Source organism: Scleropages formosus, chromosome 11, assembly GCF_900964775.1.
Source record: "Scleropages formosus chromosome 11, fSclFor1.1, whole genome shotgun sequence".
In the NCBI taxonomy this organism is placed as follows: domain Eukaryota; kingdom Metazoa; phylum Chordata; class Actinopteri; order Osteoglossiformes; family Osteoglossidae; genus Scleropages; species Scleropages formosus.
Genome location: NC_041816.1, coordinates 14,756,239 through 14,781,989, shown reverse-complemented (window position 1 = coordinate 14,781,989; position 25,751 = coordinate 14,756,239). Strand labels below are relative to the sequence as shown.

The 25,751-nt window shown below is 41.1% G+C and overlaps 1 protein-coding gene across 2 annotated transcripts in view; it reads left to right on the top strand.

The window, feature by feature from the left end:
* slco3a1a (solute carrier organic anion transporter family member 3A1a) overlaps positions 1–15,256 on the top strand; it is a 35,923-nt gene extending 20,667 nt beyond the window's left edge. The window contains exons 3-10 of one of the 2 annotated variants that reach the window (XR_003797994.1): positions 9,411–9,509; positions 9,885–10,157; positions 11,206–11,370; positions 11,495–11,693; positions 12,351–12,486; positions 13,241–13,413; positions 13,504–13,602; positions 13,750–13,814. Coding sequence is in view for 1 of the 2 variants with exons in the window: in XM_029256035.1 (XP_029111868.1) it covers positions 9,411–9,509; positions 9,885–10,157; positions 11,206–11,370; positions 11,495–11,693; positions 12,351–12,486; positions 13,241–13,413; positions 13,538–13,602; positions 13,750–14,126 (1,487 nt within the window). In the remaining variant the exon portion in view is untranslated. Of the gene's footprint in view, positions 1–9,410; positions 9,510–9,884; positions 10,158–11,205; positions 11,371–11,494; positions 11,694–12,350; positions 12,487–13,240; positions 13,414–13,503; positions 13,603–13,749 lie in introns of both variants that reach the window. The other variant, XM_029256035.1, reaches the window with a different exon arrangement.
* The last annotated feature ends 10,495 nt before the right edge of the window (positions 15,257–25,751 follow it).

The window sequence follows — 25,751 nt, the reverse complement described above, 5'->3', positions numbered from 1 at the left end:
GACTGGCGTCCCGTCCTGGGTGTGTCCCCTTCCCCCTCCGGCCTTACGCCCTGTGTTGCCGGGTAGGCTCCGGTTCCCCGTGACCCCGTATGGGACAAGCGGTTCTGAAAGTGTGTGTGTGTGACTTACACTGTTAAGATACCTACAGTTGTACAGGTGGGTAGTTTTTCTATAGCAATTCAGGGTAAGTACCTTGCTTAAGGATGCTAGAGCTGGACATGGGGTTCAAACATGCAACCTCTTGGCCTAAAGGGAACAGCTTTAACCACTATGCTACCAGCTGCCCCAGGTAATGGCAAACATATATTAATGTAACAGTATATAGCATATGAAGGACTATGGCTGTCTCCCTGGTCACTCATGAAAATATCGTTGTACTTGCTGTTTGAACAGCATTGCTGAACTTGTTTATGCAGTAGTGAGAATTCAGACTAAAACAATTACTTAGTATAACTAATATTATCATTGCTATCACAGTTTTTCATGGCTCTAAACCATGACATATCTTTCCTTATAGCATTTTTTTAGGAGTGGGTAATTTTTAATATTTCCAGACTGAGTAGTGTGAGTACAGTACTTTGTTAGGCACTACTTCTAAATTGCAGTCTTGAGGTTTTTTTCTCAGAGTGACCATTAGATTACAGAATAAACTGCACAAGATCCAATGAGGCATTTTAGGAGCTGCAGCACATTTTTTAGTCCCTTGCTGGCTATGGGCTATAGTGGCCTATTTTGGACCTGGACTGCAAGAGAAAGAACTATGAAAGAGAAAGATCTATTAAGATGCCTGTGAACGGGCTCATGGGCCCCTTGGCCATGATTTATTGAGCACATATTAGAGGTCAAGGGCAACTCTGTGGTGAAAGCAATATTTCAATGTCGAACACTCAATTTCCCTTAAATAGCAACTATTATAAATCTTCTCTTTGTATGGCAAAAACCCCACCCTTGTTAGAATTTGCAGAGTGGCCTGTGTGATGGTTTTTCATGATGTTATGCAAGGAGGAACATCATGTTGTGTTGCAGGGTTTATGTTCCATGCATTCTTAAGTGGTATTTTAGTGCTAGGCAAAGTAAATATCTATATTAATTTCAAGCTAAATATAGCTCTGCCTTAAAGAAAAAAAAGGTGCAGTGTTGGTAAAATTATCTGTACTAAGCTATTTATCCATTTGCACATTTTACAACAAGGTATTGTTACTGGGTATTCTTACAGGCCAAATACCTTCATCAAGGCTGCTCGAGCAGGAGAGGAGTTCAAACTAAGATCTTCAGGTTTCAAAGCAAGTGAATATGACTATTCATGACTCCAAATTGCCCCGATGTGTTTTTTTTCTGTACATCTTCGGCCATTTTTTTAACAGTTTTGTCAGCTTTGTTTTTTAAAACCTTGTTTATCTGGAATATATTTAACAGTCATTTACTCACTACGAATTGATGTCCCATTCAGAGTGTACCCTGCCTAGAACTCTGTGCTTCCTGAGGTTGGCTTCAGATTTCTGTAACCATGATGATGAGTCGATAATAAATTATTATTATATTGTTCATCTCTTTAACAATGTATATCTACAAATACTGGAGGGAGGCTAACATCTCTAGTACAATGCCTTGTTGAGATGATGTTTATTCAGTTTAAAGTCAAACAAGATAGCTAAGGACCAGCAGTCTCTGTTTGTCCACAACATAATGGTGCATCAGAGGGACTCTGGCTTAATTAATACCATTTAAGAGACAGAGTTATGGGTCACAGTGAAGAGATCCTTTTTCACTGCTCTCTAAACAAATTATGGGGATGCAAAAACAACAGAGTGCAGCTGCTTTATTAAATTACATCCAAGATGCTCTGCGGAGAGTATAATTCACAGGGTGCTTAACTGCTTTAGCAAAGCGCTGCAGAAAGAAATGATTGTAGCTCTCTGCCATGACAAGACAGCTGAGTTATAAACATTTCAGAGGCTTTTAGGTTGTGAACAGCTGCTTTGTCGTGTTTTTAACATGCAAAAGTTTGGAGGAATAAAATGAAAAACTCTACAATTGTGTCCCATTACTGGTTTTATGTTAACTGCCTGTATAAATGGTATAATGTCAATTAAGTTGGAAAGGAAGTATAGTGACTCTGAAAATGGGCAGAAGCCTTCGTGTATTTCAGCGTTTCACTTTTTTGCAATACAGGCAGTCCCCAGGTTATGGACGTCGGACTTACGTACAATCCGTACTTATGAACCACCCCCCCATATATCCAATGATTCGTAATAACAAATGGGTGCTACCTTGTGATGCGCATCAAAACATTGCACGTCTGCAGTGGTTTATTGGTTCGTGGGCGCGTGAGCCCAGGGTAGGACAAAGACTTTATTCTTTTCAGTCAGACTGTCACGCCCACGACCTCGCCCCGAACTTCCGCACCTGCCCGAAATCAGAGCAGCAGGGTATAAAGAAGCAGCACCTGCACACCCTGTTTGTGGAATCTCATTTGAGAAACCCGTCTCTCCAGTGCTCTCGAGTGAACCCGTGACAACCTACCCGTCCTTCCAAGTCCCTCATTCTCCTCAATCCCTCGTTCCCGCTCCTGACGTCCACGGCTCCCGACACTTGGATCGCCTCCTCGACTACGACATTGGATTCTCCCCAAGACCTACGTTTGTGCATTGACCAACCCACGCCTGTCCCTGAGCACAAATCTCATCTGCTCCCTTGTGTACCGACAATAAAGATCGCTCGACTGGGTACCTCAGTCTCCTGCCCGCTCAATGTGACACGGACCATGTTGCTGTTAACAGTGTCTCTGCGTTACTGGCTTTAAATTTTTTGTTTTTACCCTCCTAACCATGGCATCAAAGCGTAAATGTGATGCAAGTGATGGTGATGCATCAAAGAAAAGGAAAACAATCACAACTGAAACTAAAGTGAAAATAATAAAGCAATTGGAAAAAGGTGAAATGCCAATGAACATTGGAAAAGCGAACATTAAAGTTTCTTTGTTTTTTATACCTACACACACAAGACACACACTCTCTCCTCCTCCTCTCTCTATAAATACTGTAGTAACATTTATTATTATTTCTTTTTCTGTCTCTCTGCGTACTGTACCAGCTGTGTATGGTTGAAATGAGAATAAAGCCACTTTGACCCTCTATTATAAATACTGTAGTTACATTTATTATTATTATCCTTATTATTCCATTCTATTATTATTACTGTATTCTTATATTAAAGATATTTTAGTGTATCTGGAAGTGTTTCTTTAATGTTTTTTATGCATAGAAAGGTACACGATATACTAAGACAAACATTTGACTAGCTGACATTAGACACAAACCGTACCTAACTATTCCATCCATCCATCCATCCATCCATCGTCGACAACCGCTTGTCCTGAGTGGGGTCGCGGTGAGCTGGAGCCTACCTGGCAGCACACGGCACAAGGCCGAAGGGGGAGGGGACACACCTGGGATGGGACACTATTCTGTCCCAGGCCACCCCAAGCAGGGGTCGAACCACAGACCCAACTGAACCTGCCACGCCACACCATTCCACACCATGCCACCCCACCCCCCAACTATTCAGACCTATGTAAAAATCCAACTTAAAGAAAGACTGAGGAACGGAACTTGTTCGTAATCTGGGGACTGCCTGTACTACAATTCCATTTTTGCAGAGAGCTCGCAGTCCTTTGAATGCAAGAAATCCAGTTCTGTTTGTCAAAATAACAATCCATTTGTGTTAAAGGAACTATGACATCATTCATAGATACTACATTTTCAAGAAACTCAACAGCAAATTTTAGAGTCTGTTTTTATTGCTCAAATATGGACTTTGTTTAAAACCCCCTAAACTGCCTCATTCAGTGTTGTCGTAGGTAATTCTGGAAATGACAATATTATCATTATGCTAATTATGATAATGTATTCATTTTTATTTAGAAATATTTCTTCTGTCTTTAGAGTTTAGAATGTTTTTCAGTTATACATTGATTTGTCATGATTAAATTGCCTCATGATAACTTAACCCAAGAACAGCTCTGCCCGGCATTACAAATACCAAGAATGGACTGAAGGCTTTGCCATTTACAGTACAACATGAATTCCATGTTAAGAAAGCAGGTTAAACTGTTAACCAGCAGGCTTACCTCTCTGCAATGCTGGACATTGAAGCACTGATATATTGGGAAGACTCATGGTTTAAAGGTGTGAAACAGACACATGAACGAGTGCTTGACACAGACCACATGGGGCTCCTCAGTTGTGAGCCAGGTGAATTCAGCTTTCGATCAACAGAGGCCCATTCATTGCCGAATGTGCAGGCTCTGTAACACCTCATCCCCAGAGAGACCAATCAAGGAGACAGCTCCAAAAATAGCACACCTCCACCTGAGCATGTGCATCACTTTCATGCTCTCTAGGTGGCACGTAGGAGACACAATCAGCCTGTGTGAGAGGGAAGAGCACACTGCACAAAATCGACCTTCCTGACTGCTGGTTGCACACGGTTTCCTTCCAGTCCTTTTGCATTGTCATCTGTAACTGTCCCTTACAGGTAGCATGTATAATTTTGTAGACATAGTGCCACTATCAAGTCATTTAGAAAAGTCTGTGGAAAGGAAGGTGCTTCTTAATTTCACGCTTCCTTTAACTTATCGTGAGGGCTTTGTTCAGCATGCTCCATGTGTCCACCTCGTTCGGGTGCCGTCGATGAGTGAACCACACTGAAAGATCAAGTTTTAAGAAAATGTGTGTGGCTACAGATTGCACATGACAGGTCCTCTTTTGGTGTGTTATAATTCTGCACTGTTCCACTTGGGGTGTACTCTGGATGGAGTCGCTCTTGCTTGGTGGTTCTCTGAGAGCTGCTGTACCCACAGCAATCCAGCCCTGTTCCCAGTTCACATGTTCTTTTCATGTTTTCTTCATGTTTTCTTCATGTTTTCTTCATGTTTTCTGTGGTTTTGTGTGGGTTTTCTCTTGGTGCTCTACTTTTTTTTTCCACCATGTGGGAAAAAAACAATGTTTTAGAGAACTGGTGACCTCACAATTTTGTGAATTGTGAGAGAGTGGCCCATAATAGACTGGTAACGAATCCGGATTCACCCGAGTTTTTCACCTTGCTTTATGTCTAAAATTACAATTCCTGTAAGTCTTGGCTTTAGCTTTATGGTAATTCTATTTGATGATTTTGCATACATATTTTCATATAGAAGCAAAGGTTTTTATTGCTGCGGGGTGCAGTGGCACAGTGGGTTGGTCAAGGTCCTGCTCTCTGGTGGGTCTGGGGTTTGAGTCCCGCTTGGAGTGCCTTGAGACGGACTGGCGTCCCGTCCTGGGTGTGTTTCCTAGCCCTTTGCCCTGTCTTGCCAGGTTAGGCTCCGGCTCTCCGCAACCCTGTGTGGGACAAGTGCTTTCAGATGGTTTGTGTGTTTTTATTGCTGGTATTATATTAAAAAAAAACAGAGCAATATTTACATTTATTTACTATCAATAATTGTCTAAATCAGGGTTGCAGTGGTCTGGAACCTATCCCAGAAAGTGAAGGAGGGTATGCGGTGTAAAAGGACAAGAAGGGTATACCCTGAGGCAGGGCTCATACACACACACACCCACACACACTACAAGCAAAGTAGAGTCACTATTTCACCTGAAATTCAGGCATGTGGACCGTGGAAGGAACAAGACCACCTGAAAGAAACCCACGTGAACATGGGGAGAACATGCAAACTCAGACTGAATCAGATTTGAACTCACAAAGTCTACCCTTACAGAGATGCGTCCTGGAAACAGGAAGATTCTGTTTGGGATTATAAATCTGCAGAGAGAAATGAGGCTGTGTGTTCTGCTCCGAGATGTCTTGTTGCCGCCTGTAGCTTTGGGCTGAGCTAGTGTAATTTTGTGACCAGTAAAGTGAGTCATTTCTTCCATTCTTGCTCATTAATTAGCAGCTGCAAGCAACATCTGCTGCAATGACTGTAGCCCCATCCTGCATTTCCCGGCACCGGGTCTGACCCGGAGCCAGCATGGAGTAAATGAGCACCTCCTGCAGCCCTCTCTATAATGGCACACAGCAGCTGAGGGCCCTGGGATGAGTGGGATGAGCTGCTGTACGTCACACCAGGCAATAGCTTTCAGTCAGCCACATCCTGTTGCAATTCAGCTTCTTAGGTGGCCTAAACCCTGCCAAATAGTCACTTTTAATCCAGCGCAGCGTTTTCTCTGAGGGAATGAATGAATGAATGAACGAACGAACGAACGAACTCTCTTTAGTCATTTTTGCTTTTTTCAAAAGTAAGGTCTATGTCATTATAAGTATTACTGCATTTCTGAGTGAAGCATACACTAGGAATGACCTTTGGATCCCTGTTAGGTTGTCAATGCAATTTTCTGAAAAACACTAAAGAGAATAAATTTTCCCAGCCATTCATCTCTTGTCTGAGAAACCAGTATGAGGCTTATTTATGTACAGTCACTTCTGGTTACAAGGCCATTAAAATGGTGTTGTAGGGTAACAAGAGTGTCTTACAAAGTACACATAAGAATGCATAAAATTCTTTCAAATATGCAGCAAGAAAACAGCGTAGAAAAAGTGGTACAATTCAAGCCTGCTTCTCGCTGGGAGAAGCGGCACTTGACGTTCTCGCTGCCTTGTAGCTCGGCGCTGTTCCGGTTGTGCTGCACATGCACGACTGCAGACAAGCGCTGTTACTTGTTCACTGGGCGGACTGGAGGTGCCCCGAGGACAGCGGGCATGAATGGGAGGTTTAGAGGGGTGGGGTGGGGTGGAGGCAGCAGCACACTCCTCCATGAGATGCCTCTACCACCCTGGTCTTCTAACCTCCTTGGGCAGTTTGCCTCTCCTCAAATACTCCTAATGCATAATAGAGAATAATGGACAGCAGCACAGCGCAGGCAGCGTAGGCCGAAAGGACCCGCGGAATGAAAGAGTGCAAATCCGTGTATTTTCCTAGGGAATATTTTAACAGGCAGCAGCTTAGTGACCCCTCTCCCCCCGGGCTCCTTTGAGCCCTGCGGATTCTGGCCCACTGGGGATTTGGAATACGTCTTTCTGCTCCAGCTGCTTTCTGTGACCAATAGCATATGTGCATAGATTCTAGAGTGCTTTTCTTACCTTGATTTCTAAGGTATTTGATTTTGCAGAAAACTTGAAGTGCAAAATTGTTTTGGGTCATTCTGAGATCGATTTGCATAATATAATGGTTCAGAACTTTTCTGAAATCTTCCATATCCCCATGTGCTGTCATAAAAGTAGTGGAATCCCAGTGTACTGGCCTTTTCACTGTAATTGTATATTTATTTTGACTGAGTGAACAAGCACAAAAGAAGAAAACACAAAGCAATGTGTTTCGTACCTTTCTTTGTCTCACGAGCAGATTGGGCTGGGGTTCAGTGACACAGCTGTGATTTGCGCCGTCCAGGTCTTTCCATGTTCAGTTCCGCCTTTTATTTCAGGTTGCTAACAAGAGGATGTGCTGCAAAGAGCCATTCGCCTGTGCAGTGCTCTTCCGCCGTGGATAACCCAGTTTCAGCTACTCGGGCCCAGCACCACTGAGCTGATTTAATAAGGTCCATCTTTTCAGAGTGCTTATTGGCACTCTCCCTGCCGTGGCGCTGTGACTCACTCTACTGTGAAGCAGCTCCTAGCGCTGCTCCATATTTCACAGCTTCACTCTGTTCTGCAGTTCGCCCTGAACGCAGGACCCTGTCGCCTGTAAATGCCATTTGCATTCGTAATGGCCCGTGTCACTGAAGAGTTACGCCGATTGCGGCGCAGTTTTATGCGGCGCAGCACAGGCTTTGCTATTAGCACCCACATTGCACACTGAAATTTCCATTTGCGTTTACATTTTAATTTGCATGATTCGATGGACTCTTTTAGCCGTGTCCACTTAGAAAAATATTTGAATACAAGGTCAGTGAGCACACGACACAGGAACAGTGGACATCAGCACAGATAGACTTTGAACACATGAAAAAATTCTAATAAAATGTTAAATGCTGCGTGTTTGCCGAGGTCTATAAGGTGTCCTTATTACGCATCGCTTAGCAGACGCTGTTGGCCAGTGTGAACAACAGCGTTCCGAGTTTATACAATAATGAATAAGTGTAAAGGTAATTCTGTGTTCCGGTATTTACCCATAATAAGCTGGGTTGCTTTCGTAGTCCTTGCAGCGTCAGACGCTGTCCTGGAGACAGGTGAGAAATGCCGAAGTGCTGGAAATGAGTGCCCTTGGTCCTGGGGCTCCACGAGAACGCAGACTGTGCGCTGTGCGCTGTGCCTAGTGGGCCCCCGTGTGCTCGCATTTGGTAGTTGGCTACTGTCAAACTCGTTTGCAACTGATACGCCGTCGCCCTGCCATACATCATAAGTTGTCAGTTGTGATGATGATGATGATGGTGATTATTATTATTATTATTATTATTTTTATTATTATTATTGTTATTGTTATTGTTGTTGTTGTTGTTGTTGTTGTTATATACAATAATAAAAATCATCATCATCATCATCATTGCGGCCCTGATCAGGAAAAAAACTTGAAAGCATATGGATGGCATAATAATAATAATAATAATAATAATAATAATAATAATAATAATAAAATGTCTACATAATTCAGAACATTAGAGAATCAGCTTAAGAGTCATCCATTTATATAGAAAGGTATTCTTTCTTTTGCAGTGGGAATCAAACCAGGAACCTTCTCTTTGCAAGGTCACGGCCATAACTGGGACACCACCTAATGCACCGGTCCTTATATTTCATTCTGCATTACTTTTTTTCATTTAGCTGGCTCTTTTCTCTAAAGTGACTTACAGTGTTAAGCTACCTACGGTTATTTACCCATTTGTACAGATGGGTATTTTTGCTGGAACATTTTAGGCTAAGTATCTTGTTCAAGGGTTCTATAGCAGTTGGTGGGATTTGAATCTGCAACCTTCAGCTTAGAGCTCTATCCACTACCCTGTCCGCTGTCCCACATGTCCATATTATTTGTTAGTGTTATTTTGTATTGGTCTCTTTGTCACTCATTGGCTCTTACCGACTAATGATGTCATTGACTCATTCCAGAGGTTAGGTGATGTTTTCCAATTTCTGTGCTGCAAAATAAACACATCAGGGCAGAAGATGGCAGCAGTGATTCAAATTCTGCCTCTCTGCTGCCAAGCAGCACTTTTGAGCGGGAGCTTGCCGTGAGCCCGCAATGTAAAGCAATGTAAGCTTACAAATATTTTTACTGTTCTGAATAAAATTGGACAAAAAGGTTACTCTGTTGTGCTATTCCAAATTATCTGTTTAAATCGTGGGAAACGTGTGTTTTCATGCGGAAGTAATTGCGCATTTAGTCAGTCCCTAACCTTGACAGAATGTCATTTTCATTCATTATGTGCCTCTGCACGTTGCAGGAATCTTGTTTTCAACACTTGTGTTCGGGCCCGCCTGTGGGTTTATCCTGGGGTCCCTCTGTACCAAAGTGTATGTGGATGCTGTCTTCATTGACAACAGTAAGTCGTTTTTAATAAACATGTATTCAGGTGTGTAGTGAATTTTAAAGAACAGTAGCTCTACTCTTCTTCACACCCCTGTACTGCCAAGGTACCTTTCTAAGTGAATGGTTCACTCTGCCAGTCTTTTTAGTTTGTTGCTTTCATAGCAGGGAATAGTGTTTCATTCATATGTTAATTTTCAGTTCAGTTTAATTTGTGTTTAAATTTCATAGCTCTCAAATAGTACATTTTCTGGAACTCTGATTTTTCTCAGGCATAGAATTTAGTGTCTGTGTGTTTAGTTCCTGAACTTGTGCTTTCCAGTGCTGTATGGCAACAGTGAGCTGTTGAAGGCTTTTGAATGAGATGGTGTGCGTTGCTCTGTCTCTGCAGGCAAGCTGGACATCACCCCTGATGACCCTCGCTGGATCGGAGCCTGGTGGGGGGGCTTCCTCCTCTGCGGTGCCTTACTCTTCTTCTCCGCGCTCTTCATGTTCGGCTTTCCGCAATCTCTAGCGGAACGGGATGGGGGCAGCGGGTGCGAGAGCGAGCAGGCCATGCTTCCCAAGACCCTTTCGCAGGATTACGAGAGGCCTAAGCCCAGCAACGGGGTGCTGCGGCACCACGAGCCCAATGGCGGCTCCTCCTGCTGCCAGCAGCTCCGAGGTGAGGAGGAGGAACACTTTGCGCTCATGGCTCAGTCATGAGTACCAGCACTGTTACAGCGGGGCCCTCCGTTCTTTTCGTGTCCTTGTGTACTTTCGACATAACCCCAATAAACAAAGTAAAGCTGTCATTTTCAGCTTTAAAAATATCGCTCGTTTTGCATATTGTAAATGTTGGTTTCCCTTGTATTTGCTTTGAACAATTTGTGTAGCCAAAAGTATAACCAACACAAATGTTTATAGATATATATGAAAACATTCCTGGCTTTGATGTAGAAAGCAAAAACCAAGCTGCTGTTAGAGTGAAACTGAGGAAAGGAGGCACTCTGTGCGAAACGGACACACGCCAGAACCCTGTGGCTGACCTTGCCCACCCTCTGTGGATTTCAGCTCACGGCTCCCAGGTCGTCCCCCCAGCGGGGGCTGTATTTGAGAGACTTTGCGTGCTGAACTGCAGACTGTGGCAGGGGAGCCTATTCAAGCTATTAGAGTCTTACAGGAATGTAGAACATAGTAGAATAACCTTTAGATTCCTCCAGTCATTGATCTTACATATCAGGTGTTGTGTTCATTTCACAACTTTTTCTCTAGCACCAACTGTTTGTCCCCTAAAGCAAACACAGTTAACTGTGCTTTCCACTTACTTAAATGTAATTTTTTTCTCTCTTTGTTTTTATAGTAGAAAAGGACTCTTTTATCGGTCTACAAGCTAAGAAATAATGAAAAACATTTAGATGTGTACACGTAATTCCAACAAGCAACCTTTTGTCACTGTTTATTATGCATTAATGAGCCCTTGTTTAATACCACTCTATGCACATCAGCAAGATTTTCTTTTGTTTGAGCTGCATTCTTTTTTCGTATGTTCTGATTTTGTATGACAGCAGTGAACCAAGTGTGTCCATTCTAGAAAAGTTGTATATTCGTTCAAGCACAAAAAAGTCACGTTTTAGATTCTTATTACGTGAATCCTGTGATCCTTTTGTGAATGTGATCCTTATCGCTATGTGAACCTACGGTTTGCCTTTCCACCCATGCAACATGTGCAGTGATTCCTAAGGTGACAAAGCACCTGCTCTCCAATCCTGTGTTCACCTGCATCATCCTGGCAGCCTGTATGGAGATTGCTGTTGTTGCTGGCTTCGCAGCCTTCCTTGGGAAGTACCTTGAACAGCAGTTCAACCTCACCACCTCCTCGGCCAATCAGCTACTCGGTTTGTACCACGGGGGCGCGCTCCAAGTTCGGGAAAAAAAAGCAGAAGCTATATTCAACCTAAATTTTAGCATGTTTTGTTGTATTTGCAGTCTGACGAAAAACATGCGCCTTCTGATCTCTAGGCATGACAGCCATTCCTTGTGCCTGCCTTGGCATTTTCCTGGGGGGGCTGCTGGTGAAGAAGTTGAACTTATCTGCACTTGGAGCCATCCGTATGGCCATGCTGGTCAACCTGGTGTCCACAGCATGCTACGTGTCCTTCCTTTTCCTGGGATGCGACACAGGACCCGTTGCTGGGGTCACTGTCGCCTATGGCAACGAGTGAGTATTTCATTCCCTGGGTTCTCTCATTTTCTTTTCAGTGCTGCATTCTCTCTAGCGTAAATGCTATCTACATGTGCAGCATTCTTAAGTAACCTTTATGTACACAAACAAGTTTAATTAGTTAATTCTTTTCAAATTAATTTCACAGTGTTTCTGTTTGTTAATGTACAATATTATTAATTAAAATACTATAGCAGTTAATAGCGTTTAGAGACATTGCCTTGCAACTGAAGGACCTGTCTTTGAATTCTCAATGTGCTCTAGTATCCGTCATCAAGGTGCTTATCAGGAATTGATGTATTAAGAATACCCTGCTGTATAAATTAGTTATTTTACTTATCTTAATGTGTGAACTTAACATCCTGGTTTGGAGAATCTTGTCAAACAAATGAGTTAATGTTAATAGTATCTTTTTTGTGCATTAAGAACTTTCATTTTTGTTTTCTTGTCATGGTCTTATTAGAGGTTCTGGTTGGGTGTCACAGTGGATATTACAAAAATATAATATCAGCACGTATATAATAAATACTGTAGACGGTTAGGTTAAGTACAAAAGCACATTTTTGTTAAGAATGACACTGGCAGGACTGAAGTGAATGCTGGGCAACTGTTCATTAAGAGAAGGACACCGCTGTCTGAAACTCCGATTTCCAGGACATTGCAGACTGGTCAGAGACCAGAGGCAGCTTGCATGAGCAGCTGCAACTGTTATACATCTGCCATCAGCCCAGTGTGTGGTTCTGATGGGGTCACCTACCTGTCCGCCTGCTTCGCCGGCTGCACCAGAGCAGTGAGTACAGCCGCTCACCCCTCTGCGTCACGCCTGCTGTGCATCTTTCATTCCAGCACTGTTTTCCGAGAAATTTAAAGTCTATACCAGTACTTCGACTTTATTACCACAATAAATATGTCCGTCATTATCTCTTGGCCAGTCGCTGGGTGCTCCATTGCAGAGAACAAAAACTCTTTAATGTTCCTATCAGCATTAGTAATAGTTGTCTCTATGGGACAAAACTGTGCATTAACTGCTTTATTGTCTGCTGTCAGAAGTATAACCTTTCATAAATAAAAGCTGTCACTTCGTTAACATTGCAGGCAGCGCCATGACTACAGATGAATTTTTTTCCCCAAATGTCTGTCAAAAAAAATGAAATGTTGGATGGACTTTAAAGCAGTTGTCTTTTGCTTTTTATTATTATTTAAAATGGTATACTCGTGGGGGTGCGGTGGTGCAGTGGGTTTGACCGGGTCCTGCTCTCCGGCGGGTCTGGGGTTCGAATCCTGCTTGGGGTGCCTTGTGACGGACTGGCATCCCCTCCGAGGTGCGTCCCCTGTCCCTTCGGCACTGCGCCCTGAGTTGCCGGGTACGGCTCTGGCTTGCTGGGACAAGCGGTTGTTGACAATGGATGGATGGGTGTTTACATATGCAGATGGGAAGTTTTATATCTCTCAGTAAGACTCTCTTGTTCAGCTACACAAAGGCAGAGCATGAGTTATCATAAAGACCTGCACAAGTGACGCACATGTTGTCTTTCGCTTCCTAGAATCTGACAGGGTGTGCCTGCATGTCCAGTGAAAGTCACACTGGCACAGCCAGCCCAGGAAAGTGTCCTAGCCCGGGCTGCCAGGAGGCCTTTCTCATCTTCCTGTGCGTGATGTGTGCTTGCAGCATGATCGGGGCTATGGCACAGACACCTTCCGTCATCATCCTCATCAGGTAACTCCACCCCTGCCTTCAGACTCACAGCTGAAACTCCCCTTCCCCTAATCGCAGATTCACTTTGTCTTTTTGTCTCTTTAAACACAGATCTGGAAGTGCCTTCTGTTCCCTTATTTTGCAGAACCGTGAGTCCTGAATTGAAGTCCTATGCCCTTGGTGTACTTTTTCTTCTTCTGCGACTACTTGGTAAGCAGAATATTGCGCATTTGACTTGTAATTTAACTTTTTTCCTTTTAGCAACATGTTCCTGCTGTGTGGCCAGCATTTAATGCTGCTCATTTCCGTAATTTATTGTTTGATTGTTGATCATGTTTTGTAACCTCTGCGTCATAGGCTTCATCCCACCTCCCCTGATCTTTGGTGCCGGGATCGACTCAACATGTCTTTTCTGGAGCACCGTGTGCGGGGATCGGGGCGCCTGCATGCTGTACGACAATGTGACCTACAGGCACCTGTATGTGAGCATTGCCATTGCACTCAAGTCCGTCGCCTTCATTCTGTATACCACCACCTGGCAGTGCTTACGAAAAAACTACAAGAAGTACATCAAGAATAACGATGGATACCTGACGCCCACCGAGCTCTTCGCCTCCAACCTGACCCTGGATAACCTGGGGAGAGACATGGGCCAAAACCCAACCAACAGGACAAAATTTATATACAACCTGGAGGACCATGAGTGGTGTGAAAATATGGAATCTGTTTTATAGCCTGAAGAAGAGAAATACAGTCCACTTTACATTTAATTATTTTGAAAGATAATCTTTTTCCATCTTTACTTTTTTAAAGGGAAGGACATTTTTTAATGATCCATTTAAAGTCTCACCCAGGTGCTGGAAGACTCCTGCTGCTTATTTTTCCAAATCCAAGATATATCCATTTTTTTGTGTAGTTTCTATGAGAAAAGCATCCGGCGGTTTTACCATAAGCTTGTCACCATTGCGTTGGCCCTTTTTGTGTCACACTTTGATTTCCGGGATTTCTCAGTCTAGGGCTAAGACGAGGTTCATCCCTCTGAACATTTCCCATTTAGCTTAAGCAGTGACTAGGTTCTTGGTGAATCAGATGTTCTTGTGCTTAGTTAGTCACTTTCCAGTAAAATCGTAAGTTTATATTGACCTTTTAATGTCCATATGTTCATGTGTTTCTTTTTCGGATGCACATTAAACATTTTCATGTACATTATAAGAGTGTAATTTCTAACACAGTATTATCTGTGTGTTAAATGTTGGAATTAAAGGGCTGCTCCATTACTCTGAAGTTTTAGTAATAATTTTAAGCAAAAGACATTGGATTCTAACAATTACTGTCATTACCACAGTATTATTATTATTATTATTATTATTATTATTAGTAGTACTAGTAGTAGTAGTAGTAGTAGTAGTAGTATTGACATGATCAGTTGGATTACCCCAGAAACACTGAATAAACTTTAATAATTGTTCTCACTATCACAATACCACCAGTAAACCAAAAGAGGGAAAGTATTTAACTGGACTGATTATCGTAGTATGACTAATAACAGAATGCACTCCACTCTCAGATGTATCTTTTTATTTGCATTTTTATTTTTTTTTTCCATTTCACCTTGGACAACATTATGCTACTCTTTATCTCTGAGGGTTTTAAATATGGACTATAGCTGTCAAAGGTTTATTGCAAATATGAAAATTTTTGTCACTATGTAAGTAATGGACCAGTGTGCTATCAGTGAAAGTTTATGAAGATTCAAATCCTTAGACTTAGTCATAGAAATATTCCTACTGATTTTAGTAAAAGACCAATCAAAACCAGCATTTTTTTTAAACTATGGCATGCTCAAATTTGTGTTATGTTTTCATTATTTATCCCTCATATATGTTTTATGACATTATTCATATAAGTTTTTATCTACTCACAAAAATCAAAGTGAGAGTTTATGTCAACAGATTGCATATTGCACTGGTCAGAACATATATTTGCCCTTTTCTTTCAATCAGAGTAACACTTAACAGAGAAGAAACAAAATCTGATCTTCAGAATATCATTTCTTTGTGAGTGATATGAATAATAGTGTACAGACATGAAGTATAACAGGCTGAAATGCTGTGTTAGCACAAGGATTCAATAGAAAACAGAGGCTCCGGCTTCATAAATAGTGGCGTTCCACTGAGAAGCATGCTTAGAATGCATGCAGAAAATAGTGGAAGTACATACAATTTATCTGTTGCACAGACAGTTCAACGAATTACTGTCTGAGTTAAGATTTAGGAGCATACTTGAGTAATTGATGATCTAAAATTCATTTTGGATTTTGAATGGGCAAAAAATGAATAATCCATGCTGCATTGGATCTTTTCATATAAGCTTGAAATACAGGTTTAACAATGTCATTTCTGACGGTGTTTTGTATTAATAATGAACTTATTTTCCTCTGCGAATAAATCATTTCCAGAAAGTCAGACAGTGACTTCAACAGAAGTTTTAGCTTTCCTTTGACTATGCAATGCATGTGTCAGCAGTGAGCATTTATTGAAAAAAAAAAAAAAGAAAAAAGTGTGCAAAAGAAAGAAAGCACTATTCTAATGCAAAATGTGTCTTTTAAAAAATATTTTACTTTATTGTTTGTTACATTTTTAAGTCACAGAGAAACCAAGAAACATTATCAGATTGTGCTTTAAAAGTTGTTAATGTATATGTTTGGAATGATGCTAATATAATGGAACTTTATTTGACACTATAATCTAAGCAAGAAGCATTTATATATTTATATATTAAAATGCACATAAAGATTCTAATGTCTAATACTCTCCCTTGTGTATCATGCTACCTTTTCTTGCAGGTTACCTCCTTCAGTACTTCAACATTATATATCAAAATAGATCACACAACAGATTCACAAGAACTGTTCTTTCCGCTTGTACATTTTTGGATACATCTTTACTGATTCTTCTTGTGTTTCTTAGGGGCGATAGCTGAGAAGAGTGAGGTGAATGCAAATAAGACAGTCCTGGTGTATAGTATAAAGGAAAATAAATAAAAGTAAATCTAAGTAATATGGAAAAGCAAGGAGAAATCAGGTGTTATTAATTCATTCAAGAGCCCCTTACTCATGTTTATTTTAAATACAGTACAGTGTATAACTGATTTAAAGGTCTATGTCTAAAACGGCAATGCTTTTATTCTTTTACTGAGGCTTGATGTCATGTCCTTTAGAAAAACCTCATAGGTAAAACATCATTGTCAGTGAGGAAAACTAGTGAAAATGTACCCAATGTGCACATTAACAAATATTGTAATTTTTACTGACTGAGTAAGGACTGAGTCCATCGGCACAAGATCTTTACCATCTTCCTACTTGTCCATGCGAAGCATAAATCACACATTAAATGTGTTTTAAACGTCACCTGTTTCTGAGGAATGAAGGCCAAAATTTATTTCTGATTTTAAATGTATACTTGCATATACTGAATCTAGTAAGTATTGAAGAGCCTTTCTCTCCAGCTTCCTCATTATTTTTGGAAGAATTGTTATTATGGCACCTTCAAAGTAATGCTTTGATTTCCTCCGAACTTCTGGATTCACAATTGGTGTGTAAAGCATGTCAGAGGTCTTCTTTCTTAATATGTATTGCAGATTCTTTAAAAGCCTCCAAATAGCATACCATTCTTTGATTATTTTCTTATACTTTTCTTTTTTGTTTGTCTTTTGCATAAACAGTACCAAGCAGTGCCAAATATTCTAATATGTAATCTTATAGGACGGAGGGAAGAGATGGCAGGGCCGATTCGGTTAATAACTTGGACTTCAAAGGCTCTGCGGTTTCTGGAATTTTCCTTAACCTGAATTAGTTCAGGAAAAAAATGTAAGGCTTATAAATAGGGAAAGATAAACTTATTTATATTGGAGAAGTCTGCAAATACATACGTTATTACAGGCTTAAAGGGCAGCATGCAGTGGTTGAAATTTACATTACGATTTACATTAATAAGCACAATCTTTAGTTCACTTTGTGTGTTTTCTGTCTTTTGCAGCTTACTGCTCACACTTAAATATAAATCAGAGTGTAGTAGTGTAGCACCCTTCATCAAGGTACTGTACTTACTCTAAACTGGTGCGATAAAAATTGCCCTGAACTGGTGCAATGGATAAATCAAATTGATTATCTAACATTATGTCACCTTTAACAAAAGTTTCAGAAAAATAAAATTGAATTTGGTTGAACCAATACATATTGTTAAGAAATTTAAAAAAATACTGTGTATGCCTTCATGTTATTAGAGAGATTATAAAAATGATGACTTTGAATGACAAATTAGACAACTTAGATTAGCAGATGCTGATTTGAATAAAATCAGCATAGATAGATAGATAGATAGATAGAATCCTTGTAAATGGGTTATTTTATTATTCAAAGTATACTGAAGGTATATGCAAATCTCCAATAAGACTGGCAGTGCTCTTGTGTCTCTATTTTGAAATGTGCATATATGTATTTTCAATATTTATTAGGTACAAGATAGCAGGAAAGGCGTTGCTGTGCTATGAGGGGAAAAGGTCCTTGAGAACTCTGATGAAAAGCAGGCTTGTGTACTCTTCAGTGAAAAGAATGGAGAAAAAAAGAAATTATGGCAATTTGGAAGGGCAAGGTTGTCTACCCATCTCATATAAAATTACATTTTAAAAAGTTATACATTGGTTTCGGCTGTGGGAATTATTTCTGAAGAACTCAGCTAATGACTCTGACTTTATTCACTTTGACTTAGTGTAGATTGATGTTATCTGTAAACAGTTATTAGATTGCTTAGATTGCTGAACCCTATAAAGATAAATAAAGGCTCTAATTCTTTTCACTTACATTGCATACTATGTCACTATTGCTGCCACTCTTTTGCTCTGGAGTCAGATGTAACGTTTCACAAATCACTGAGCGACAACTTCGCAGTCCTCTGGTCCCACCTTCCTTGTAAGTAGATTAAATATTTGAGTGACGCAGCTTTGCTTCTCCTTTTAGCAGCAACAGATGAACTAATTTACCCCCAGAGAAAAGGGGTTTATGTACCTTGGCTTTCAAAGTAAATCCTCTGCTGACTCTTCTGTATCCAGGGCACTTCAGTTGTATCACAGACACAGTACTTTCACACTTACAATACCAGGCCACAGGTGGCATAGTGGTTAGGAGCTGTTCTCTGGCAGTCTGGAGAGCTTGGGATTGAATCCTTGTTCCTGCTGTTGTGCCTGTGGTGTAGGTACTCACCTTGAATTGTTATGGTAAAAATGGCTCTTATGCTGTATTAATGGGAAAATCACTGTAAAGTCATGTATCTAAAATGTAAGTGACTTTGGAGAAAAGCATGAGCTCAGAAAAGGTTAATAATAATAGCAAGAGCCAAAAAACTAATGTCTGGATTGAGACGCAGGGTTCCATGTCTTGAAAGATCCTCCAGCAGGAGTTTCCTGCCAACAGCCACTCTCTCTGAATATTTGGCCAAGGTGACAAAGTGGGTCGTTTAACAGAATGAGAGCTGCTCAGAATCAAAGGGCCCATCAGGACCATTTCATTTATCGAAACGCCACAGATACAACAGGAGTGTGTGAATCACAAGCCACCTTGACTGTGTGTCTGTGAGTGATGGTCTGCCTGCGCTAACATGGGCTTCACCGAAGGCCTTTGGTTCCAGGTTTATAGCAAGGAAGTTAAATTCAATACGTTTTTGAGGAATTGGTGGTGAGACCACAGTTTAGCAAGTATTTAATCCACTAATGATCATATCTATGTTTTCGCCAAAGAAATATGAATGTTGCTCATGAAGAGATGGTGTGCATTGTGGGCACAAGGATTTAAAAAAAAATAAATGAAAAGTAACACCGCATCCTGTATTCTCTTTTTCCATTAACTCACCATGATTGCTGTAGACACTCTTTGGTAATTGCATACGCCACATTAAAATTATACTTTACAGCAGTAGATGTTTAGTGTGTATAATTGGTACATAATCTTTGACTGCAATGCTCAGTGTGCTTCTCTGAGGTTCACATTAACCTTTGAAAATTAAATCAAAGTTTGTAGTGGTTGTGTCTCTCAAAGTGCTTAAAATAATAAACACAACGGAGCGTGACATATTCCATAGCCAAACATGCTGGTGGTCCCAAACTTAATTTTTCCTTTTCATGCTACAATGACTGTTTATGCAATATACAATAACATTTCAACGCAATTATTTCTGCAGACATTTTTTAACAGTTATATTACAGAAAAATGTGCGGGACTTTCTGCGTGTTTTAATTTTGCTGTTTCATAAGATGATCAATCAACCCCAAGACTATCGCTGTGCACATGCATATGATTAATTTAGGCTTCATTCCGGAGATTAATTTCTCTGGAGACCAGCAGTTCATTTGGAATTGTATATTGCTGTTTTGAATAATCCAGGGTAACTGCTCTGTACCGTAACTCTGTTGACCCCTTAGGCTTCAGGCCTGTCAGTCAGTGGCAGATCCTTAATGCACAAATAACTACCAGCACGTCCTCACTCATCAAAACATCATTTTAATGATGCATTCTGAGCTTGACTTCTAGGAATGATGCAAAAAGAACATTACGATTGACTTTGTAATGTCAATTCTGTTTGATAAAAGTAAATAATCACCACTCCCCATATCTAACCTAGCTTGTTACGTTGAAATTTATGTTTTTTTAACATTTACAACATTTGTTTGCTTAAGCTATGTCTTGCATGGCTGCGAAATTAAACCATTTTTTACCAAATAAGTATAGTTCAATGTTCCCCAGTAAAGAAACAGTTAATTAAAAGCATGCAGAAGTACTATGTGAAAATAATGACACAAAGTGCTGTAGTCACACTGCTTCCTATAGTAAATGGAAAGTAAAGTCTAAAGAATATAGCACCACGGCTGAAAAACACAATAAGAGTTCATAAAACTGCTGTTTAGTGTAGCGTTTAACAGCTGTGGTGATGCCACGGTATGAGAACCCAAGTGCCACCTTGGGACATAAAGAAAGGAACTAATGAGAAGTGCACAGTCTCACTGCTACCTCCCCGGGCTCAACAGAATTAGAATGTACCTCCGACATAAATGAGCACCGCAGCAGGGGACAGATTGAGAGCCCACATCTTGCCATTTTAACTTGCAGTGTGTTTCTAGGAGGTTATAGCTGCAAAGCCAAACACTATTTAGAGCAGCTACAATGAGGGACATCTGCTCATGAATTCCAATTGCCCTATTTATTTCAGGCGCATCAATTACAAAGCCACACTTTGAGAGATACTACACCCAGGGTACTAATCACCCACTGTGCCACCAGTACACTTTCCTTTCTCCAAACAAAAGCTTGTACTAAAATAGCCCGTGACAATCCTTCAGTCTCAGAAGGGAAGTCCACAAAATAGCGATGATGGGCTCTCATCAGTTCTCTCATATCATGCTAATGAATGTATCACTTAATAAATCAAATTGTGCATCGCCAGTAAAGGAAGAAAATTACAGTGCAGCATATTTTGATTGAAGAGGTCTGGCCTTTCGATTTTAGCCGGTGCTAAAACATTGATAATTAACAGCGATGCACATACTGTATATGCTTTTGACATCTGGAGTGTTTGATTCATATAACCATACTAATGCAGTGATCTCATTAGGTGATAATACTATATATTTCTGAAATTTGGAAGAGGGAGGCTCTCTATTACAGCCAGAGGTGAAGGAGAAGATACATGAAGACAGACACTTTGTCTGGCCAGAGGCAAAGTTAAATGTGAAATAATACCATTCCTTAGTGACTACACAGGGTCACAACTCACTGTGAAATCTGTGTGCTGAAATTTGTGGGTTTTAAAGGCCAGAAGTCAAAAAAATGTATATTGACTGGTTAGTGAGTTGAATAGTTATTGAGCTGAAGACTAAATTTTGACATTCAGCATCGCCCGGGGAGGGCACTCCATGTCACTGGCATTCAAATTGCATTTATCAGCAAGATAAAAATAAAACCTATCTGAATATTTCATAGTTTGGGTTTTAAAGAGGAAAAACAGTTCTGTTGTGGGCTAGGACAGCACTTGTAGTTCAGGTCAAATTAGTCCACAGCAAGCAGAAAGGTTGTGCTGTGTAAGGGCCATGTACAGCTTTACACCTTTGTCTCTTTATTCTGCCAATCATCAGTGGTCCTTGAAAGAGTGCATTGGAATTTCAATGAAAATTTATTTTACTACCACCTGCTGGTCAAGCATTACACAGCCAATTACCTCAGATAATACAGGTATGCGTCGCTTAACGTCCTTCCGCATGACGTTCGACCGCATATACGTCCGACGTCCCATAAGGTTATAATAGAGTCAAAAAATCTTGATTGGCTAATGGGATGTAGCAGATGTAAGCGGTTGTAGTGCGTCTTCCTGCAATGCGTGTATCCTATGTAAACAGAGCGATTGTGCTGCCAGGTGTATAATGGTACAGTACATATCTATACATAATATTCGATAGCGATATTAAACATCTACGTTACTGGTCAAGGCACGTGAACGTCATGGTGCTAAGGGGGGTACGCTTCTAGGTCTGGTCCTGAATTCACGTCATTAACAATTTCTCTATATAAGATATAGGCACCTGTGGCACTTGTATAGTATATATGATGTTGGCACAACATCCAAATCGCCTAACGTCCTATTGGACAGAACGTATCCTGGACGTTAAGCAACGCATGACTGTAATTTTGAAAATATAATTATCTTTGTTGTTGTTATGTGCAGTCGAGTCCATGTGACTCATGGCGACACTATGGATAGTTGTTCTAATTATTTTTAGTCTAATACAAAACGTCAAGAAATTTGTTGTTCGGCGAGTTTGAGAGAATGGACATTTTCAAGCGAACAAATTTTTCCACTTAAATAACTCCAGCTGCCCTTAGTATAGCCAATCTAAGTGAAAAAGTGGGGGAAATGGCTTTCTCCATGTAAGTCAAAATCTCTTTGGAGAGCTACGCTTATGGTACAAAAAGTCATTCTTTAGGAAAAAAGAATCCATGTCTTCAATCCCTGGAGCTTGGGTAACTCACCAGTGAAGCACTGGCAGCCCAAGCACAAAATCCTCTCTGGGTCTCCTTTTGAGAGAAATATTTGAGAACTGGACCAGAACAGACAAGTTGCTTTCCCCTGTTAAAATCACATAAAGATTCTCCTTTGTGGCGTGGCGCTTCCAGAGCATATGTGAAAATGGGATTTCTATCACAGTTAGTTACGCTCCGTTTAGACAGCGTTCTTTTGATTCCAGGTTCCTGCTGGAAAGTACTTCCTGCTCATGTGGCTTTTGGTTGACAGATTTGACTATAACAAGTGGTTTCCTCATGTGGGACATTACGGCGTAAACAAGTGCACAGAAATTCACTGGCACACTTTTGTAAATGTATTGTGGGCCTTGGACTTCTACAGCAACACAACAGCAATACAAGGGGCGTTTTGTCTTCAAAATTTAGTTCCTAAATGCAGTTCCATCTCCATTCAAAAAGCTTCACAAGCAGTCCTCTATGATTCTGTACTGACACACACACACATCATCTGAAACCGCTTGTCCCATACAGGGTCACGGGGAGCCGGCAACACAGGGCAAAAGAACACACCCAGGACGTGACACCAGTCCGTTGCAAGGCACCCCAAGCAGAACTCGAACCCCAGACCCACCAGACAGCAGGACCTGGTCCAACCCACTGTGCCATCGCACCCCCCATTGACACACACACACTGTCTGAACCACTTGTCCCATACGGGGTCGCAGGGAGCCGGAGCCCAACCCAGCAACACAGGGCGTAGGGCTGGAGGGGGAGGGGACACACCCAGGACAGGACACCAGTCCGTTGCAAGGCACCCCAAGCAGAACTTGAACCCCAGACCCACCGGAGAGCAGGACCCGGTCCAACCCACTGCATCACCGCACCCCCCATTGACACATAGAGCAAGACATTAATTTTGCAACCCTAAAACCCATGTCAGCCTATCTTCACATATTGTAAAAGGATTCTTCTCCTTTGTTTGTCTAAACAGATGTATATTTCCAGGAGCAATTCCCTCTTACACAGATATCACACACATAATCACCTGTCCTCTCAGACTAATTGCGGCAGAATTAATGAATCATTTCAATCTGTTGAATGAGAGCAGATTTCTACATCTTGCTTTCATCTACTAGAGGATAATTAACAAGAAACCAGCTATAGATCTGATGATTGTAATTAATTAGAGTGAACAAACACACTACTTGGGTATGAGCACAAAGGGAATATTTTAATCAACTCCGCACCATAGATACACAATTATTAACTAATTATTAATTAATTTCACACCCTGACATGTCAGCTATCACCCAGCGAAGTACTGCTTGCACTCCTTAAGTGATGAATCCATTTGCTTATTCCTGCCATTACTTGGTGGTGATTTGTGCTCACGCATAACACACGTACAGTGCTGCTAAGTGCCATCAAGAAGCAATTACATGGCAACATAACATTGCTGGCCAGTAATAACTTAATGCATCAGAGCATTTCATTACGAGGCAGGTGATTAAAAAAGAAAAAAATGTGCCATGTAATCACGAATTACCGATTTTAACCTCACGGCTGCAGTCAACAACTTGCTTTTTCTTAAGTTTATCAAAAGACTATAGATTATTGAGCTTGAGCTGAGAGGCATATTTATTAGGAGAAAGTTCTTATTTACAATTTGTTAATTTAGCTGGATCTCTAATTCAGAATTATTTACAAGGCCATTGTAACAAAATTCTATACATCACTGTGAGAGCAGCAAATATAACCAAAACAATGTTCATTCATGATGCAGTGGCAGGTGCCTGTAGTAACAGTTCAGGGGTGACATAGCTGGCTATACTACATTTCGTATATTTTTTTAATCACAAACTGGGAATATTGGGGCAAGAAGACTATAGCAGTTAATCTAGTTTGCAGTTTAATTGCTGATGGAAGGTATTTTTTTATGGATGTTTCGAAGAGAGGAAAGAGTGGGTAGACACTTAGCAAGCTCCACAGTTGATAGCAACTACTAAATGCAGAAAAAAATATTGCTGAGCAAGGTTGTTTACAGACATGCTGTAGATGCTGAGAGCGTTCTGAAAGCATCTGGGCCCTGGCCATTTGTTGATAGGACAGAAGCCAAGTTCTTTGCTCAGGTTATGTTAGGGAGCCAGCACTCAGAGTGAAAGAGAAGGGCACAGAGTGCATGCATGTGCCATTATAGTGCTTAGAGCTGTCACCTTCAATCTGAAGGACACAGGTTTGAATCCGTGCTCCAATTATAGTACTTCTAATCAAGCTGCTTAGCTTGAATTTGTTCGGTAAAAATTACTCAGGTTTTCAAATGGGTAAATCATTGTCAGTGAAAAAAACCTAACCTAACTAAGAATTTATTATAATAATAAGATGTGCAGTCAATTTGATGCTGAATGGATTTTGAGTGACAGTTAAGGAACTTGAGATGAAGAGCATGTATTTATGGACAAGGTCCATATTGTTGTTAAGTGCCATCGAGTCAACGCCAGCTGTTGGTGAACACGTGCAGAATGCCTACAGAATGCTTCATTCCCCACTTGTGTCCTCAGACTGGAAATGAGTGAATCTATTACTACTGTGATTGAGTCCATTCACCTGGTTGCTGCTCCTCCTCATCTTCTTTTTCTACCTACCTTCATGAGCATGAACATCTTTTCGAGAGAATTGTCTTCACATGACATGTCCAAAATATAACCATCCCAGTTTTGTCATTTGTGCTACCAATGAAAATGCTGTCTCGATTCGAGCCAAGATCCATCTGTTTTCCTGGCTCCCCATGGTATGTTAAGTCTCCCTCAGCTGAAGAGTTCGAAGAAGCCTACACATAACCACCATCCTTACATACACACATTTTCGAACCGCTTGTCCCATTCGGGATTGTGGGGAGCCGGAGCCTAACCCGACAACACAGGGCGTAAGGCCGGAGGGGGAGGGGACACACCCAGGACGGGACGCCAGTCTGCTGCAAGGCACCCCAAGCAGGACTCGAAGCCCAGACCCACTGGAGAGCAAGACTCGGTCCAACCCACCGCACCCCCTCCTTACATACATTTGTTATCAAAAACATCTTGTCCAATACACCGCAAACATCAGGACAACACAGAAGGTGACTAACCTGGCAGCATCACCTTTGAAACCACAACCGTTGAGCTGCAAGGCACCAGCGCTACCAGCTTTGCTACTTTGTACACAACCTATTACTGTTTTAGTACTTAGTCAATGCAATGCAAAGTTGTACAGTCAGTGTTTATGATGCTTTGGATTAAAAAGTATCCGGAAAGCATGC